The 19,034-nt window shown below is 37.0% G+C and overlaps 2 protein-coding genes across 3 annotated transcripts; one reads left to right on the top strand and one right to left on the bottom strand.

Annotated features, from left to right (window-relative positions):
- The first annotated feature begins 1,787 nt into the window (after nt 1-1,787).
- On the top strand, nt 1,788-9,407 carry LOC147866525 (uncharacterized). Of its 2 annotated transcripts, XM_087316977.1 has the most exons (9): nt 1,789-2,278; nt 5,117-5,361; nt 5,512-5,596; nt 6,056-6,241; nt 6,708-6,878; nt 8,185-8,340; nt 8,448-8,619; nt 8,728-8,899; nt 8,995-9,407. In XM_087316977.1, exons 1-9 carry the CDS (start codon nt 1,817-1,819, stop codon nt 9,098-9,100), a joined length of 1,755 nt encoding a protein of 584 aa, XP_087173103.1. In that variant the 5' UTR covers nt 1,789-1,816; the 3' UTR covers nt 9,101-9,407. The 2 variants fall into 2 exon arrangements, with proteins under 2 accessions (XP_087173104.1, XP_087173103.1); XM_087316978.1 differs by lacking the exon at nt 8,728-8,899 and having other exon boundaries at nt 1,788-2,278.
- Nucleotides 9,408-10,790: 1,383 nt separating this feature from the next.
- On the bottom strand, nt 10,791-18,669 carry LOC147866524 (putative potassium transporter 2). Its single transcript, XM_087316976.1, has 9 exons — nt 18,539-18,669; nt 15,199-15,442; nt 14,621-14,866; nt 14,489-14,539; nt 12,978-13,238; nt 12,845-12,897; nt 12,629-12,743; nt 12,153-12,407; nt 10,791-12,075 (listed from the first exon to the last, which is right to left on the bottom strand). The coding sequence occupies exons 1-9, from the start codon at nt 18,569-18,571 to the stop codon at nt 10,991-10,993; spliced, it is 2,343 nt and encodes a 780-aa protein (XP_087173102.1). The 5' UTR covers nt 18,572-18,669; the 3' UTR covers nt 10,791-10,990.
- Between the last annotated feature and the right edge of the window lie 365 nt (nt 18,670-19,034).

The raw sequence follows: 19,034 nt of genomic DNA, 5'->3' as shown, positions 1-19,034 counted from the left end.
GTACATGAGATTATGAATAAACCATTGTTGTTGTCCCTACTACAAGAAGCCATGAGAATCATATGGAACTATAAACCCTTTCAAGTGGTGTACAACTAGTTGACATCGAAGGCAACTCCTTTGAGGACAAGGTTCCGGAAGGAGTTGTACAAACTACCGAGTCAAATATCATTTTACACTATGTATAGGTTTGTGGTAGTTTGTGGAAAATTATAAAACAATAGGTTGTTTTTTATTCTCCAACTGTACCCTAGATCCCAATACATGAGGTAGTCAAACTTAACCTTTTTACGTTGAAAGGGAAAAGCTTGGGCTCCTTGAGTGAAACACAAAAGTTAAACGTCATTTTCCCAGTTAATGATGCGAAAAGTTGTGGGGAGGTCATGACTCTATGTGGGTTGTTGGTTATTGACATATACTATAAAACATAGAAACAAAATGTAATTTTGATCACCAATTCATTGACGAGTTATTATGATTTTATGGGTTATCAATTGATTGTAGTCAACGACATTGAATGGCTTTAGCAACTAGGTATTTGAGGAATTGTACAATATCAAGGATGTTGAAGTGAAGAGATAAACACTCTAGGAAGTCTTATGAGCTAAGCGAGAATAAGACAACTCATTCGAGGACAACGTGCATGGAATAGCTTGGATACAAAAACTACCAAATCGAAAATCCTTTCAACTTGTGCACCTATGTAGAGTAGCGACACAACAATGTACAATGGGGACTATAAAGAAGATTTTTGGCTAAGCACTTTCACGGTACATATATGGCCCCTTGAAACCCAAGTCTCGACGCTCTCTTCGACAATATATATATTAGCGAGTGAGCTAAATGATAAAGTGATTTCTTTGTCCATGGTAGAAATGGAGAAAATAAGAAACCACGTGAATCCTTAATGCGTATGTTATTTTGAGTTGAGTAGAAAATGACCATGCTCAAGGCTTTTAATATATATATATATATAAGGTTATGAAAATATTGTACTCGATATCCAAGTCAAACTTTGAGAATGTGAAATATCAACAAAAGTAGAGTAACCTAAATGGTGACAAACCTCATCTTGGTTCCATATGTTCCAAACCATCCAAGGCTTCTACATTTTCCATAGCTTTTAGCTATATCTATATTGTTGGATAGAGTTTTAGGAAACAAGTATGAATCACTTGCCAATGCATGAGTTATCAAATAGTTCCCCAATGGTAGAGCAAGCCCCCACAAATTCCCCACATCCCGCCAAGGCATGCATCATATAACAGGAATCAGGTGGGTAGCAACGACAAAAAGAATGGGTTCAATCGGACACACATCCTCATCATACAGGCAGTGTGCAAAAAAAGGCATGGCCCAAGGGTGACTCCACCGTTCGAGATAACACGTGAACCTATGATGTATCGAGATAGAAAGGCGGGGGCGACAAGTGACCGATGGAAATGGGCGGGCATGAAGGAGAGGAGGCCTTTCTCGTGAGATCTCTACGTAGAGTTCGATCGAAGAATCATTCACAACGAAATGCGTTGGTTTGGATTCGTGAGCATATATGAGAGGGAGTGTCGAGGGAGTATGGACACGCGAAAACATATCTATATGTATATCCATATATCTATTTGTCTATTGGTTATTGTCTCTTCTCTTATATGACATGGGAAAAATGCATTTTGTATATGTATGTATGTATGTATATGTTTGTATTATGTACATATTTAGAAGAGAGAGTAGGCAGGTCTGGGGTTCGATTCCCTCCCACAACAGAAAACAAAATTTGGAGCTTGCGCTTCTCCTCTCTTCTCCTCTCTGCTCAGCAGCGATGAAGCGACCGCGCGACGACGAAGACGCTCGCGAAGCAGCAGAAGCAGAAGCAGCAGCAGAAGGAGAGCCCTTGGAGACGCATCAGGCAGAAGAAGTACAGAAGAAAAAAGAGCTCCGGCAGCAGCAGCAGCAGGAAGAAGAAGAAGAAGGAGAGCAGACGACGACGATGAAAGAAGATCAGAAGATTGAAGAGAAAAAGGAGGAGGAACAGGCGAAGGAAGAGTACCGGAATGGCGATGAGGAGAAGAACGGGGACGGTGATAATAGCAATGGACACGCAGAGCCTGTTCATTCCTTGCCTGGTTTCGCTTATACAGACGTCGATGATGACGAAGAAGATGATGACGTCAAGCTCGAAGAAGATAATTCCATGGAAGATAGTAGATCTCCTCGAACGCTGAAACGCAGAGATACAGAGCTGCGCAGAGACTGTCCTTACCTGGATACTGTTAACAGACAGGTACGTAACCTTAAATCTTTACCTATATTCATTCACCTTCCAGCATAGGAAACTTAAGTATCTAGCATACGGTTCTCCCTAAGTGGCGATGATGTCTCTTTTGGTTGCGTGAGAAGCATAGTTTCAATACGTACAAATTAAGGAGCGAGAGAGGAAAAATAACCTCTTTTGTTAATTGGAGTGAAGCTACATTCAAACTCGGGAGATGCGAGTCTTTGTTCTTTGTTCCGAGGAGAAGCATAGACCCTGCTGTAGTTTCAAATGTTACATTACATGTAAAGGAGGATTTGTGAGGGGTCTAGTTTTGCACATTAACCCCCAGGAGTGAGCAAGAAAATCTCAATTTTCTGCTGAAAAAATTCCTGAATTTAGAAACACTAACTTCTGACAGATGTAAACAGTAGATCAGAAACTCTAAACTTTTGAAAGCTAGAAAACAACACATTAGAAGCCCTTCTTTCGGAAACATAAAAACAAAGAATGAAAACCTAATTTATGTGTTATAAAAGGAGAACCACGAGATAATCCAAGAAATAACTCAGTAAAGGTCTTTATGAGACATTTTCCTTGTTTGGGGGAAAAATTCTTAATTGAGTCCCTGAAAATAACTTTACTTTTCTAGCATGTACTACTAGCAGGAAGTGTTTAACTTCTATTGTTTTTTTAACGCTTCATTATTATTAATGTGAACACACTTGATGTTGTACTTCTCCACTTCAAAATTTAACCATATCTTGAAAATATGACATGCTAGACCCAGATTTCAGTTCAGGCTACCAGCCTCCAGGAGTTGACTCAACTCCAGAGTGAATTGTGAATTCACTTCACTCATTCGCATGAGTATCCATGATAAACCCAGGTTGCAGGTGTTTCACACTAGACATATACAATCATCACAGTCGTTGTTATTGAGAATGCTTGACAAGTAGACACAAGTAGCACAAGTAATTTATGTTGCAGTAGAGTTAATCCATCATAGATGGGTTCAAATTGAGGGATGATACACCTCTAGAAGATGTATGGGCATGCTCTTCATGACAACTGCACACATTTGGATGGGTAGAAAAAGGACATGCGAGAAAAATGAAGTGACAAAATAGAATAGATAGAGTAAGACCCTAAACTTTAAATCCTAACACGTAAAGAAAAAGCCTATACTAATGGGGTATTAATGCATCCATGGAGGCCACGCACAATCCACCTAACAAAGCTATTAGCACAAGCTTAATCCATCTTCAATCAGAAAGTTAGCCCAAGCATGGGGAGTCCTAGTCTCTGACTGCAGTGAACATAACTTCAATTGCCAGCTTTAAACCACACCTTCAATGATGCACTAGACGAAGTGCCAAAATATACCAAATGCATTACAATATTGTGAAATTTGATCCACGCTTGGAAAATTATCTTTACAGAGCCTTTAAGATTGTTTTCAGACCTAGTTTGCATATTTGCACATAGGGATGTTTTTACAGCAGAATGATACCTCGTATGGGACATGAAGACCTGGAACTGGCCCACAAGCACCAACGCAGTGAGGTCTAGGACAAAGACCAAAGTATTATGACAACTCGATCAGCAAGTTGTTTCACTATGTTCCACATAATAAAAATGAAGTTATTTCATCACGCCTATCCCAAATTTCCAATTGTCAATCATAATATTGCCCTACACATCCTTATCATATAACAAACATTGGTAGAAGCATGGATGGGTCACTAAACCAATCTGCTCTTTGAATTCTGATCTCAATTCACATAATGATCGAATCTTATGAATCAAATAAGAATCAAGACAGTGAAAATGTTTAGAAATGTGAATGATAGAGAAATCGTATATTCATGTATGTTATTTCAAATGATTGGAGTTTTACTTCCCTTGGCGTAGTAAAGGTTGTCTATCAAAGACTATCTAATGCAGTCCATGAACTCATAGACATTTCCCAATGTGCTTTCTCCATGCACACTGTTTGTGTAAGGATGTGCTAGGTTTGATGGCTTGTGCAGTGTCTTTTTGAATGGGACAATTAGTCCTATCATCCTCTGAACTCTCAATTAGCAGAAATCATTGAACTCCCACAAACCTCTCAAGCATGAGGAACATGTAAAAAGTTCCTTTGTCAGAGTCTTGTATTTAGTGTTTTGGTAAAAAGGATCTCTCTCATAAGTTTGTGCAGTGAACTCCTTCATGCATGAGAAATGTGTAAGAAATTTCGTTGTCAGAGGATTTCAGCAGCTCCAATAAATTGTTTACCTGAGTATAAACAGTGCGTTGTCTTTTGGGAAAAAAAGACCACCCTCGTAAGTTTGTGCCAAGAGCTTATTTCCAGGAGAATGATAAGCCAGTCTCACATCCCCTCCATATGAGATTGTTGAACTCATACATGTACCTCCACAATGAACATGTAAGCAATTCCAGACCCAGAGGTCTCCAACAGTTCCAAAGTACCCTATTCCCTGAAATTAAATAGGGTATTTGGTCTCTTAATCGTTAATTAAAAAAGAGACATCCTCCTATGTGAAGATAGCATTTTCACGGGGGAGGACATCCTGGTCTTTATTAAAAATTTCAAAGTCTCCTTGGGGTTGGCTTTATTCATATTCAATCTATACTGTGTGTTTATGAATATTTGTAAAACTAAGCATGTAAAACCTAGGGTAGCATTGCTAAATGCGACAACTTTTTCTTTTGCTCTAAAACAACTAAGATGCTATAACTTATGGATGCTCATATCGGCTAATTGTTATTGCTATTTTAATGTGTTATTCTGAAAGAAGTCAAGGCAAAAGATAATTAATTGCTGCATTCCATTGGCACTGAGCACGTTTCGTACCCATGCAGGTTTTGGATTTTGATTTTGAGAAGTTCTGCTCAGTTTCCCTGTCAAATCTGAATGTTTATGCTTGTTTGGTTTGTGGAAAATATTTTCAAGGAAGAGGCCGCAATTCACATGCCTATACTCATAGCCTTGAGGCCAGTCATCATGTCTTTATTAACCTTCTCACAGAGAAAGTCTACTGTCTGCCAGATGGATATGAAGTAAATGATCCGTCATTGGATGACATTCGCCATGTTCTGAACCCAAGGTAAGCATCTTTCTAAGATTTATTTCAATGTACTCATATCCTTTAAGATGAGTTCAAGTTTTAGACAAGTCACAAGTTTTCTTAAAGCTATTGGTGAATGCATTGTTGGGTTGCCATAATCTCATACAATGAATCCTCGTTGTATTGAAGGTTTACAAGGGAACAAGTGGAGCAACTAGACAAAAATAAACAATGGGCAAGGGCATTGGATAGTTCAGACTATCTACCTGGAATGGTCTGTATATTAAGGCTGAAGAAATGTTCACTTAAAAAAACAAAATATGAGTCTTTTCCCAATGCTAACTCAGTCCTCGAGTATGCATCATTTAAATACTGCAGGCTTGTATGTTTATATGTGCTGAAAGCTCTCACAGCTCTAGTCTTGACGAGGTCGAATGTTGTAAATTTGTGTATGTCTTCCCTCACCGTAGAGTTCCTGGAAGTGAAACTCTGTACATCAATCACACACTCAGTAGGATTCCCATATCTTAAATCCACTCACTATCATTGCAATTGCATTATCTGCATAGCAACAACCCATTTACATTTTAGCTTGTCTCTGTGTCAGTTTCGTTTTCTGTAGCCACCCCTCTAATTTCTTTTAATTGCAAAATTTTATTGTTATCCACGTTCTTATTATCTGTACCTGATGTTGCTACTAGTATCTAAAGTTCAGAACCTGTTCTGGAATTAGGTGGGCCTTAACAACATAAATGAAACAGACTTTGTGAATGTTACCATACAGTCATTGATGAGAGTTACTCCACTTAGAGATTTTTTTCTGATCCCCGAAAACTACAAACATTGCAAGTCTACACTTGTTCATCGGTTTGGAGAGTTGACGAAGAAGATATGGCATCCAAGAAATTTCAAAGGACAGGTATACTATATCATTCCTGTTCAATCTAGAGAAAACCGTCTGTTCTTATGTAAGAAGAATTTGGCAGAGTCTGCAGTGGTGCATTTTTATTTCTTGGTTTAATGCTATTAAATCTTCCTGTTATTGTGAGGAAGTTGAGATTCTTGATGGGAACTTCATTATGTCATGTGATGTTATTATGTACTGGTTAGGATAGGTTTGATGATCTCTCTTATAAAATATAGGATAGAGTTTTGATTACTAGTGAGCCATTTTATTAGAGCATGTAGCATTTGATTGAAGATACTAGGAGTTTGCAAGCTTGTAAAATTTTTGAAGTTGGATTATAATCTTCAAAGGGTTATGGACCCTTCATCCTTGAAAACAAAAAAAAAGTACCGCACATAATTTTAAAAAGGCCAATGAATATAAATATTAATCATGATTCATCAATTCCTCAAATTGAGATCTTAGTTTGTGTATCCAGGTTAGTCCACATGAGTTTCTACAGGCAGTGATGGTTGCAAGTAAGAAGCGCTTCAGAATTGGAGCACAATCAGATCCAGTGGAATTTATATCATGGCTCCTTAATACTTTGCATACTGACCTTGGAGGAACCAAAAAACCAAACAGCAGTGTTATTTACAAGTGTTTTCAAGTGAGTATTGGAATTTCCCAACCCCGATTTTCTCAAATGTTAGCACGTATTTCTCTAATCAATGTATGGGTACACAAATTTAAATGCTAGTTTCAAACTAAGAACATTATCAACACAGTAAGCAAGGTAGTATTAGTTAATATTGCAACTCCAAATCAGCTCAATTACAAGTCGAAGTCAAAAGTGACCATAGGCTAGATTAACATCCTCTAATGTTGTGTGGCCCTTAAGAATAAATAGGTTCTATATATATCTCATGAATGTTGATGTATGATGTGTGGCATTACTGTGGATATTTGATTAAGAAACTTTGAACAGTTTGTTCTGAAAACTTAATATTTCAGGGTGCCTGAAACTTCTGGCCCTGCTGGGAAATGCATAAAGTTTTTCCATTAATAGAGGATCTGTTTCATGCAACTTAGATGCTATGCATCTTGTAGTAACAGGGAAAATGTGGCATGCCCTATTTTCATAGATATTTGCTGAGTATGTCACACCATAATTAAGTATGTGTCTCAGCTTGGGGTTCTTTTATCTCTAAATTAAGATGAATCATTTAGGAAATTCCTGATCATTTGCAAGATGTTGGATCAGGATGAGACAGACTACCACAGTGTTTCAAGGGTTAGAAATCTTTTATCTCCACGAACGAAGTCCAGTAGCATAGGCCTTTGAGAATAAATAGGCTCTCTCTATATGTCTTGTGAATGTTTTTGTATGAGTTGTGCTATTGGGAAAGGTTGTGCCCCATTGATGTGGACATCTGTTTAAGAAACTTTGAACAGTTTGCTATGAATTTTTAACATTTTAAGCTATTTTCAGTGTGCCTGAAATGGCTGCCTATGCTGGGAACACAGGATCTGTTTCCATGAATAGGAAATCCATTTCCTGCAACTTAGATGCTATGCAATTTGCAATAAGAGAAAAAATCTTGATGCATTTGTTTTTTGGTAATTCCTGCAGTATGTGCCACACTATAATTATATGTCTCATCAAGGCTCAATGGTTCTTTGTTTACTAAATTTCTGAGCCAAAACAAAATTTAAGAGGAGTTCATCTCTGAATTAAGATGATGCTTTCAGGAAATGTCTGATCATTTGCAAGCTGGTGGTTCATGGTAACACTGTCTACTACAGTGTTTCAGGGTTAGGAGCATTTTATCTCCACCATAAAAGTTCGTTGATAATGCACTTATAGGGTTTAAGATGATTTGTGATATACAATCATGTAAAGCACATCTTTGGCTGCATTCAGAGTGGTAACATGGAAAGTTGTTTTAATGCAATTTGTTCCGACTGTTTTGCAGGGTGAACTAGAGGTTATAAAAGAATTTCAAAATGGAGAAGGAATTTCTGGCAATATGAATAGGGAGATCAACAGGATGCCATTTTTGATGCTCGGACTGGATTTACCTCCACCTCCCCTGTTCAAGGATGTCATGGAGAAAAATATTATCCCCCAGGTTATAATTTAGTCACTAGTATCTCGTGATTGTTTTGAAATTGTATTTCTATAATCTAACTATGAATGTGGAGACAGTGAACATGCTAAAATGTTCTTTTCCTGCAGGTCCCATTGTTTAACATTTTGAAGAAGTTTGATGGTGAGTCTATAACAGAAGTTGTAAGACCACAACTTGCTAGAATGCGTTATCGAGTCACGAGACTACCTCAATACATGATTTTGCACATGAGAAGATTCACTAAAAACAACTTCTTTGTTGAGAAAAATCCAACCTTAGGTCAGTGCTCTATTTTTCAGTACAAATTTTCTGTAATTATATATATATATATTATAGTGCGCACCTTGGAAACCTGTAGTGATTAGATGGTTATTTTGTCCATATCAGTCAATTTTCCTGTGAAGAATTTGGAGTTGAAAGATTATCTCCCTCTTCCGGTACCCAAAAGAAATGAAAAGTTGCGATCCAAGTATGATCTTATTGCAAATATAGTCCATGATGGCAAGCCTGGTGAAGGCTCCTACAGAGTTTTTGTGCAACGAAAGTCTGAAGAGATTTGGTTATAATCTAAAATCTTCTCATGTGTTGCTTTTATACTCTCCATCCAATAAGACCTGGGAAGTTTCTAATGAGATTAATTTTCGTTGTGACCAGGTATGAAATGCAAGACTTGCATGTAGCAGAGACTCTACCTCAAATGGTTGCGCTTTCCGAAACATACATGCAAATCTATGAGCAGCAACAAAGTGGTGGTCAATGACCAACATCGCTTAAAGTAAGACAATGTAACATGATGATGTGGGTTTTCATGATTCTGAAAGGTATATTTGAGATTGGGGTATATCTAATGTAGGGGGCCCAGATTTTCCATAGCGGATAACTGGAAGAAACATTGGAGTAGTTTTGTTCATTCAGAGCCATATTTTCTTTATCCAGATTACAGCATTTTGTAGCTGTGAGTGGCCCATAAGAATTTGGGCCTTCAGAATGTATGCCACAAAAGGGTGGGGATCATCAAAAGTTTGTTTGATTCTCCCTATAAATACATTACCGAATAGTTTGTTTGATCATCGCTTAAAGTTTTTTCTGATGGAAATGTGTCCTCAATAGCAATGACATTGTAAAATATTTGTAAACAAGTTCAGTATTGAACTTTTGTACCATGTGCTATGGCAGGTGTTTACCATGAAAATGTTAGCCTCAAACTTGTATCTTACCATATTTGTGAGTAAAGTAGAATCAGGAATGCTCCGTCAAAAATGAAGTCCTGGATATGAACTGAAGCTGGGTTCCCAAAAGACCTATAAATCGTTATCATAATTATTAGAAACTTTGTACATTGAAAGAGTAAGGCAAGGTCTATGTAGTTTTGTGTTTAACTAGTACATATTGTTTACCTAGAAGTTTTAGATTTCAGTCTCTCACCTTCCCTCTCACATCTGTGGCTGTTGTATAACATGCTGTTAGTAAGAATGAACCATCTGATTGTGGTTATAAAAGTGTGGAGATGTTTCTTGCAATGCACATGGTGAACATGCATATGGAGATGTTTCTATTTGAAATTAAGAAGGCTTTTTTGTCAACATCTTTATCTACGTATGTGCATCTCCATGGTATGTACAAGCAGTAAAGCAATGTTGAAATTGGTATGTGTACGAGCAATAGAGACGCTTAACACAACAATTTAGTGACACAATTTAAGGATCCCAATTCTGAACAATCCAATAATGGAGTTAGTACATTAGGACAATTATGAAATTAATTGATGCTCTTAATAAGACAGTAGTAAATTGAAACTCTTAATTGATACACACCAAGAAAACTCTATCAGTAAATTCTATTCATGATACACACCAAGGCATTAAAGAAAACAAATTGATTCATGGAACTAACTCCCTGATTATGGAACTCATTAATATCAGGAGTGTCTTAAAACATCATTACTGGATAGCCTCATATATATAATTTTGAAATGCATATATTATAGAGGTCCAAGAGGAAGATGTAGTTGCTCAAGTTGCTTGGCATAAAAAACAATTCATATTCTTGCAGTATACATACTGTATTGTTGTTGCCCATCTCCAACCTGCTTTCCAAAAGATTGGTTTGTTCCAATTTGTCGGTTCAACAAAATGATTATAATTTAGAATGTATTTTAATTCACGCATTGCATTACATGAAATATGTTTTAATAGGGTACTGTCGTCTCTTACTCCATTATAGAGCAACTACACTAATCTCATGGACTACCCAAAATCATACGAAAATAAAATCTTTAATATGGATTGAATTCACAGAATATCTCACGGTTTTTTATAATATGGAGTGAATGAACAATCACAACAAAAGCTATGATGTAAGAAAAAAACGCATATGTTCTGTAAAACCTTTCATGCTGTTTTTCTATATATATACGAACTGCCCGGGAAGTTTCGGGAATACGCTTTCAATTCTCAAAACTGTAGATGCTTGTAATTGATGGAAAACATATAAAATCAAAAAGCTCTTGTGAATGTGGAATAAATTGGACCACCATTAAATTGATAAGGGTGTAAGGAAAACAAATTAACATTTGGAAAATCAATAAAGACAATGCAGGCAGAAAACCTACATATACATGAGATAGGATGATAAGGACCACCATCGTATGTCATACAAGATATATCATACCCACTTCGATCAGGCAAATATGAGGAATGCTCAAGGCAACAGCTGGTCCCCGACAATTCTTTCTGAGGAAAGAGTAGCCGACATCAATCGCAAACTTCTTTAAGATCGTTGACGACGTCTTGGCTTTCACATAAGAGTGGCCTAAAATGTACGCAACCCCAGCTTCCTTAGCATTAATGAGCTCCATCATTTCATCTCTCACAGATGGCGAAATATCTGGACTCTTTGGCAATTCAAACCTAACCCTTCTCCTCCTCAACTGTGGCGATTCCATTTCTGATACAGCTTGGAAGCTCTGCAATGTAGCTGACTTGCTGCTTGAAGCATTAGTTATGGCCATTGAGTCATCAGTATCTTCTGTAGTAACTAATTGCATACCTGTAAGCCCAGGTGCACCCACCACAGCCATTCCACCAGTATACTCGAAGGATTGTTCATTGGCCAACTGCTGATCTACTTCTCTCTGAATGAACTCACCTATGTGTAGGATCAATTGATTCTCAAAATCGTAATCTTCTTTCCGGATATCTTTGTACCCATACCTCACTATACACCTATACATGCGATACTCTCTGGGGCCAATCCTTCCAACTATGTATCTTTCCTCGACTGGAACATATGGAACATGAACTGATTTTATACATACAAACACCAGAATTTGGTGGAATGCTGGCAAGTTTGTTAGAAAATGAGAGAAAATTGCTGGTACCCCAGTTGCTAACTCTGTATATATGAGACCAATTCCAGGAACACGTACAATCCCCAAGCTCGGACCCAAATTAATTATCCACTTCATGCTAACCTTGTTCTGGAGATCGAAATCATATTTCCTTTCTGTGCCATAGTGCCAAATATACATTATCAGCATGAACAGAATGGCCAACACTAATGGGACCCAACCACCTTCAGCCACTTTCATAATCGACGCAGAGAAGTAAAGCCCTTCCATCAGCCCAAAGAAAAGGAAGAAGCATAAAGCTATGACTGTATTCATTCGCCACACAATTATCATAATGAGTGTCATAAGGCATGTCGTAACCAACATTACAATAACCGCAGCAAAACCTGTAAATATCAAATTTGTATTGTCAATAATGGAGCTTCTGGTAACAATTTCCAATTAGTAAATAAAGACCAAGTACCATATGCATTTCCAATAGCTGTTGTATCCCTGAACCCCAGAGTTACTGCCAGACAGAGGATCATGAGGATCCAGTTAATCTCAGGGATGTATATTTGGCCCATTATTTGTTTGGAAGTGTGTACAACTTTTACTCTAGGGAAGCAATTGAGTGCATGACATTGCTTTATTATAGAAAATGTTGCACTTATTACAGCCTGACTTCCAACAATTGAAGCCAATGTACCCACCAAAAACACGGGCCAAAACACTGGACCTGCAATCAATAAACATTCACTCCATCAGCCAGACTACTTAAAAGAAATCAAAACACAAACTGGACTTCACTATTCTGAATTTCTTATCTATAATTTTATCCCCATAACATTTACCAAAAAAAGATAATATATTGTTTCGTCTGAGTACTTAAAATAAAGCAAATGCCAACAAAATATTGGGAATCTATCTAAGGTTTTAATGAAAGTTTTGAGAAATTACTTGGAACGGACTGATAGAAGCTGCCTTCAACATCCAATATATTCTCTGAAAGATATGCCGCATGGCCTATGTAGCCCAAAAGAAGACAAGGATAGACTATGCAAAGGAATGCAGCCTGCATTTGCAGAAACCAGGAGCCTAATCAATACTTAACTCCTGATGTCCCATTATAAATTTCCTGACACAACATGTAATTTACAAAAGCAAACTGCACACCCGTATTGATGATTTTGTAAAATGCCCAAGATCTGCAAACATGGCCTCAGAACCTGCAGAGAAAATCCAGATTTTACAAGAAGGTAACTTAGGAAACTAAAAAGGATTGCAATGTAAGTAGCATTTCAAATACCTGTGACACATAGAACAATGCCACCAAGTGAAATCCAACCTTCTCTGCCTGCTACTTGAAAGAATTGATACAAGTAATAAGGAGATAGTGCATACAGAATGCTTGGATTCCAATAGATTGTGTTGTAAACACCAACTGCGGCAATGGAAATAAGCCAAACAAGGACTATTGGAGCGAAAAGGAAGCCAACTTTGTGTGTACCAAAATATTGCAGAGTGAAGAGACCAACCAAGATGATACAGGCCAGAATGAGAACAACATCTGCATTAAGAAAGTTTATCAGATTTCCAAAAAACTACTTCAATAAATATATTGGTGTAGAATACTCAGCATACAATACATGTAGAATACGTATGCTAAGTATTCTAACTTTTTAAAGAATATGTATTATACAGATAAAATAAGTTAAATACTTAGAATACGTGTAAAATACATTAAATACATCTTAAATTTTAAAGGTTTTTTTCAAAATGTTTTTAACCATTTTTAAATTTTTTAAGTTCTTTTGAAATGTTAAATACATTGAATACATTGAATACTTAGAATATGTCAAATTCTTAAAATATGTGAAAATTTGAAAAATGGCAGTTCTAAAACATAGAATACATGTAGAATATACTTCAGAGTATTGTAAAATGTATTCTAAACGTAGAATGCACTTTTTTTTAACAACTATGAATAAATATCAGAACAAAAATAAGGGTTATTCAAGAGTTCTTTAGATGGCACCACCAAGAGCTAGCAAAAATCTTACAATTTTTTCATATTCAGAAACCTATATAGTATTGACATTCAAATCCTGGAGCTGTACATTTTATAGATAATTTCCCATAAATAGGTCAATATAACTGGGTATAAAACAAAAGCATATTTAAAAATATGTAATTTTGGATATCATATTGTGTGTTGAAAGGCATCAAATCTCCTGTTCATAAAATAAATAAATCATTGACTTATCTATCTATTCAAATTCCAACAGCGTCCACGCTGCAACAATTTGGCAATGAAATTTATGTGAATTTAATATCTGTGTTTTATAATAGATGATGCAAATTCGTTCCAAATAAGATTATCAGCACTAGTACAGATTTTTCACATGATTTACACACTTTATGAAACATAAAAAACTGATGTAATCTGAAATAGCGAACAAAACATGACAATGCATATTTTGTGAAGCTAAAGAAGAAAATAGAGATCTAGCCAAATGCTCATAATCACTGGAGAAAAATGTTTTAACAGATTAAAAGTATTCTTTGGGATTCATATATGATTGCTAGTTCTATTTGTTTCCCAAAATTTTCGACACTTTTAACAGTAAATCATAAATTGCTTGAACAAATTCCTACATTACACAACACCTTCTCAAATAACACTGACTATTAAATGTTCTCCAGATATATGGTAAAGCTTTCTAACGATTAAATGTACATATAGAATTCTATCAGCAGTATTACACAGTGAGCATGACAATCACTTACTTTAAATCACGTAAAGGGCTTACAACTTACAAGATGGAAGTCCAGAGAATGCAACATGTAGCCCTTGAACTGATGAAAGAACTACAAAAACAGTTCTTGAGTTTCAGTTATATTACTGTCATTCACACTTTATTAACAAAAGCAGCAGAGAGATGCATTTACCAGAAATGGCAGGTGTTAGTATCCCATCTCCTATGACCATGCTTGATCCAAGTAGAACCAGAACAAGAAGGCTTGTGCGGACATTCCTATGTTTCTCCAGAAAAGATTTAAGACATGGATCCCTTTGGCTCTGATCTGATTCCTTGCGTGTATAAGTTGATAACTCTGCATCAATTGCCTGTTGAGCTGGAAGTAAGCTGACCTTTGCATGTCTACATAGCAATGAATACAAAGCAAAAGGTCCACCTGCTTCAACCAAACTTCCATAAATTAATAAACCACCACAAAGGTAACTCGAATGAACAACTCCAACTAGAACCCTTAAACTGAGTGCTGAAAAAGGTCATGATTAATGATAATCAAGATTTAGGGGTTAAATGTTCCATTCAACTTTGATGTACTTGAAAATAGCATTAAGACATACATTTCTATGCAGTAGTTGTATTACATTATGCTATTAAAAATAATCAAGGTGAATTTAAACTTTAAGACTTCCTTCAATCAAGCATAATTTATTTACAGGTAGACTAATATCTCAGGGCCTTTCACACTAAAAGAATTATTAGACAGGATCTTACCTTCACCATTGTCATCAGCACTCAGCACAATGAATACATACTTCAAGACAGGAATCAATGTCAATGTCCAGAATATGAACGAGAGTACTCCATAAACAGCGAGTTCGTTCTCATGATAGTGGAGTTTTCTCACAAATGTACTCTTGAACACATATAGAGGAGATATGCTTAGATCACCATATACTACGCCAAGGCTCTGATATGCCAGAAGTAAAAGACCTCGATAACCATTTGCATAAGAGCCCTGGAATATCTCATACAACCAACAATAACATCAAAGATTTGAGAAATACGTTTACATTGCAGAATAACACCATGAAGCAATAAACAAGGTTTCTTAAGAAGAAATTTAAAAAAATTGTCAGCTTTGTCAATGGTTAATACTGTTAATACAGAATGAGAATCAAAACAAGTTATTAACAACTCATTTTCATAGTCATCAAGACATCTTCATAGGAAATATGTTAATCGAAAAAGAAAGTTGGTGTAATATCAACATAAAGAATTGGATTGACAGTATCCAAATAGAAATAGTGAGAAAATGTGGATCACATGTACCCTCTTTCAGCTTTTTATTTAGGGTTTCATTTTCTGCAAAGAATTACAATTTCGTTTCTGTGCAGTATCAGCATTTCATTTTTCTTTATTTCTTTCTTTCCAAGATCACAATTGTAATATGACACAACATTGAGCAAGGAAACCCATAGGTCACACCTCTCTTTTTTTCTCTTCAATGAACTGTTTCTCAGCTTCCATTTCCAACAAAAAGGTGCTATCCAACCAGTAAAAGAACCTATATAAAACCCATAAGACTTAAAAAATAGGAAAAAACATCAAGCCGCGAGGGGGTGGATGCTCTTTTCCTTCCAAGAATGCCAGGAGGACCAAATCAAATCATTCGTCTGAGCCAATCACTCAGACACAAATTCGAGCGTCGAGAACTAAAATATGCTCAACTCGAAGAAAATCATAACGACTATCACACACACAAAAGTAATAAATAGCTAACCTAGAGAACAAGACGATCTCCCAAGCTATCTTCCTTGTGAATGAGGAGATATTAAGATGGCTACTAGGAATTGAGAAATTGAAGAGTTGAAACAGTAAATGTCTAACCCATCGTATCCGCAAGCAACTAAGCACAAGAATGTGCATGTGGATCTTGTAAGTTCCAGATGTAAATCCTCAAGCCCGAAAATTGGATAGGGAGCAGGCTAAAAAGTTTTAGAGCTCTTGTTATACGTAGAATACCAGAGAAGGGCCAAACCAAGATTTTGGTGGAGAACTTTAGGATGACAAGCATCATTATTTATGGCATAGTTTGTTGATCACAGAGCTTGCCTACACCATTCTGGAAGATAGCTGAGAGTTTGTACCAAACTAATTGTTCCCTTACATGGAATCCTACAGAGAACCAACAACTTTAAGTTGGAGTACCCTTCGTCATTTTCTATCTAGCTTTCATTCAGTTTTCACTGACTAACTCAACCTATTTAGACTTTTTCTCTTGTACACTCATTTGGGCTCGTTTCAGCATGCACTCATGAGGCTCAGCTTTTCTTTTGTTCTTTTAATGCAAAGCTCCTCCCTGAGCACTATGATCTTTGCATTACTACACAAGGTTACAGTATATAACAACATGTCTTCAGTCTTCCTAACACTTCATTGGATCTTCTCATATAGGGTTCCCAAGCTGCAATCTTCTCATGATGTAGTGATGATGAGCAGACCCTAGACACTCATTAGCTTGCATGGCCTAGCTTTAATGCGCAGTTCAATCCCTTGATTGGTGCATGAACTTCCTCAGTCTGCTTCTCCTCATAAGCACACACACTAACTTCCATGTGTCCTTATATTTACCTCCTTGTGTTCACATATTGCTGAGAAGTTGTTCCTTCTTCGTCCCATACATCTTGCTTTTCTGGTGCCCATTAATCCGACATACAATAGTGTAAACAAGTAAACATGTACTGTATCTGTATTTGTAGCAATCTTTGGGATGTTAGTAGTACATCCTTATTGTCCTTTGTCTACATGTATGTGTGTGTACATGTGCGTGAAAAATGATGCATTGGATCAGTCTTTAGATAGGTTTGAAAATATTCAACAAAAAATTCCAATTCTCTTCACTCTTTTTCCTTCTCCACCTTTCCAATATGTTACACCTAGATGCAATAGTTTCTAAGATCTAGAAGTATAGCATGCTCCTCTTTTCATATGTTCTTTTTCCAAATATCAATTATTTACTTGGCACATTTAATTGCCCTCATAATTTTGAATTCATACACATGTATATGCATGTATAAACTGGAACCTAAGAAAAACATACAACCCTCCTTTTTCTACATGTACTTGCATGCTTGAACAATTACAGCATCAATGCGTACATATAGCAATGTGTGGAGCATGAGAAGTATGCCATCCTCTTTCTAAATGAATATGTATGTGTAAATGTGAATGCATACACATGCATATGTGAAGACATAGCAACCTTTCCTCTTTCTATAGGAATCTGTATGCACGGACACACACATGAATACATATGTAATGTAGAGATCTCAAGAACCTAGATCACATTATTCTTACAATTGGCTATCTTCGCAAAGATTCAACCAACATGAGACCAAATTGATGTTATTATGTTTAGAAACCTGATCTACTTTTATCGGTATGCTATCACTAAAACTCGAAAGACGTTTCTGTGAACACTGTTTGCTGCACTGTGCAAAGACTAGAAGAATGAGTGTTGATTTGCTATGAATGTGGCTATGAAAAGACAATTCTTTGTAAACCAATTCTGGTGGAAAAGAAGAGACTGTGCAATGATTTATCATTCTTAGCTTTCTAACAATATTTCTGCGTATACCATTCCTGTACTCCTGAGAAGAAGTTGTAGAAGAAGGAAAGGATTCTGCATACATCATTTCCTCCAGAATGCGCATAGGAAGAGGAAGAATTTTAGGCATGCAACGTTCCTTGTAATGTGCAATCAACAGAAGAAGAAGAAGAAGAAGGCGAAGATGATGATGTTCCTACATTTCTCGTGATTTGCAAAGAAGGAGAAAAGAAGAAGCGTGTCCTGTGTCGTGCCATCTTCTGTACGGTGCGAAAAGAAGATGATGATGACAACATTTCTCCGTATATCAATTCCTGTGTTGTGCAAGAAAGAAGAAGAAGAAGAAGAAACCAGAAGAGACGTTCCATTCCGCATATAGGAATCAAGACGAGGAAGAAACAGAAGGAAGAAGACGAGATGTTCGCCGTGCAGTTTAACAACAATCTCCTGGTACTGAGCGATCAAAAGGAGCAGGAGGAGGAAGAGGAGAGAGGAGACTCTTACCTTGAAAGAAGAAGCTGGAAGCTCAGGATCCATGGCCAGAAGAAGGAGAAGAAGAAGTAGACACGGCAGCAGCAGCAGCAGCAGAAAGAGGAGGTCCGTAGGAGGAGGAGGAGAAATAGCAGTGCCTGCGTCTCTCTCTCTCTCTCTCTCTCTCTCTCTCTCTCTCTCTCTCTAGCTGTGTCTCACAGTCCCTCTTCTCTGTGTGGACCATAGTATGAACCATACGTGTCATACGTACATTCGCATTCGCGAATGTTTATACCATTCGAGTATGGTAAAATAGCATACCTCTGTATTCATTTAGGGTTTAGGGCAACAATGATTATTGTACCACGGGTGCAGCAGCAGGGTCTAGGGCTTGTCATGATTGGAACATGTCGTTAGTTGCATCAGAAGAACCCCAGACGTAATGCATTTGCTTCACCCATTGATCATGAAATCAATCGTAATCTTGAGGATGTATGTATGTGATTGCGATTGGAATTTTGCGCCTCTC

This window comes from Azolla caroliniana, unplaced genomic scaffold (genome assembly GCF_043228905.1).
Source record: "Azolla caroliniana isolate FFs.n. ecotype wild unplaced genomic scaffold, voAzoCaro1.0.p SCAF_3, whole genome shotgun sequence".
Taxonomy (NCBI): domain Eukaryota; kingdom Viridiplantae; phylum Streptophyta; class Polypodiopsida; order Salviniales; family Salviniaceae; genus Azolla; species Azolla caroliniana.
The sequence above is the reverse complement of the archived record's forward strand: the minus strand, read 5'-3'. Positions and strand labels throughout refer to the sequence as shown.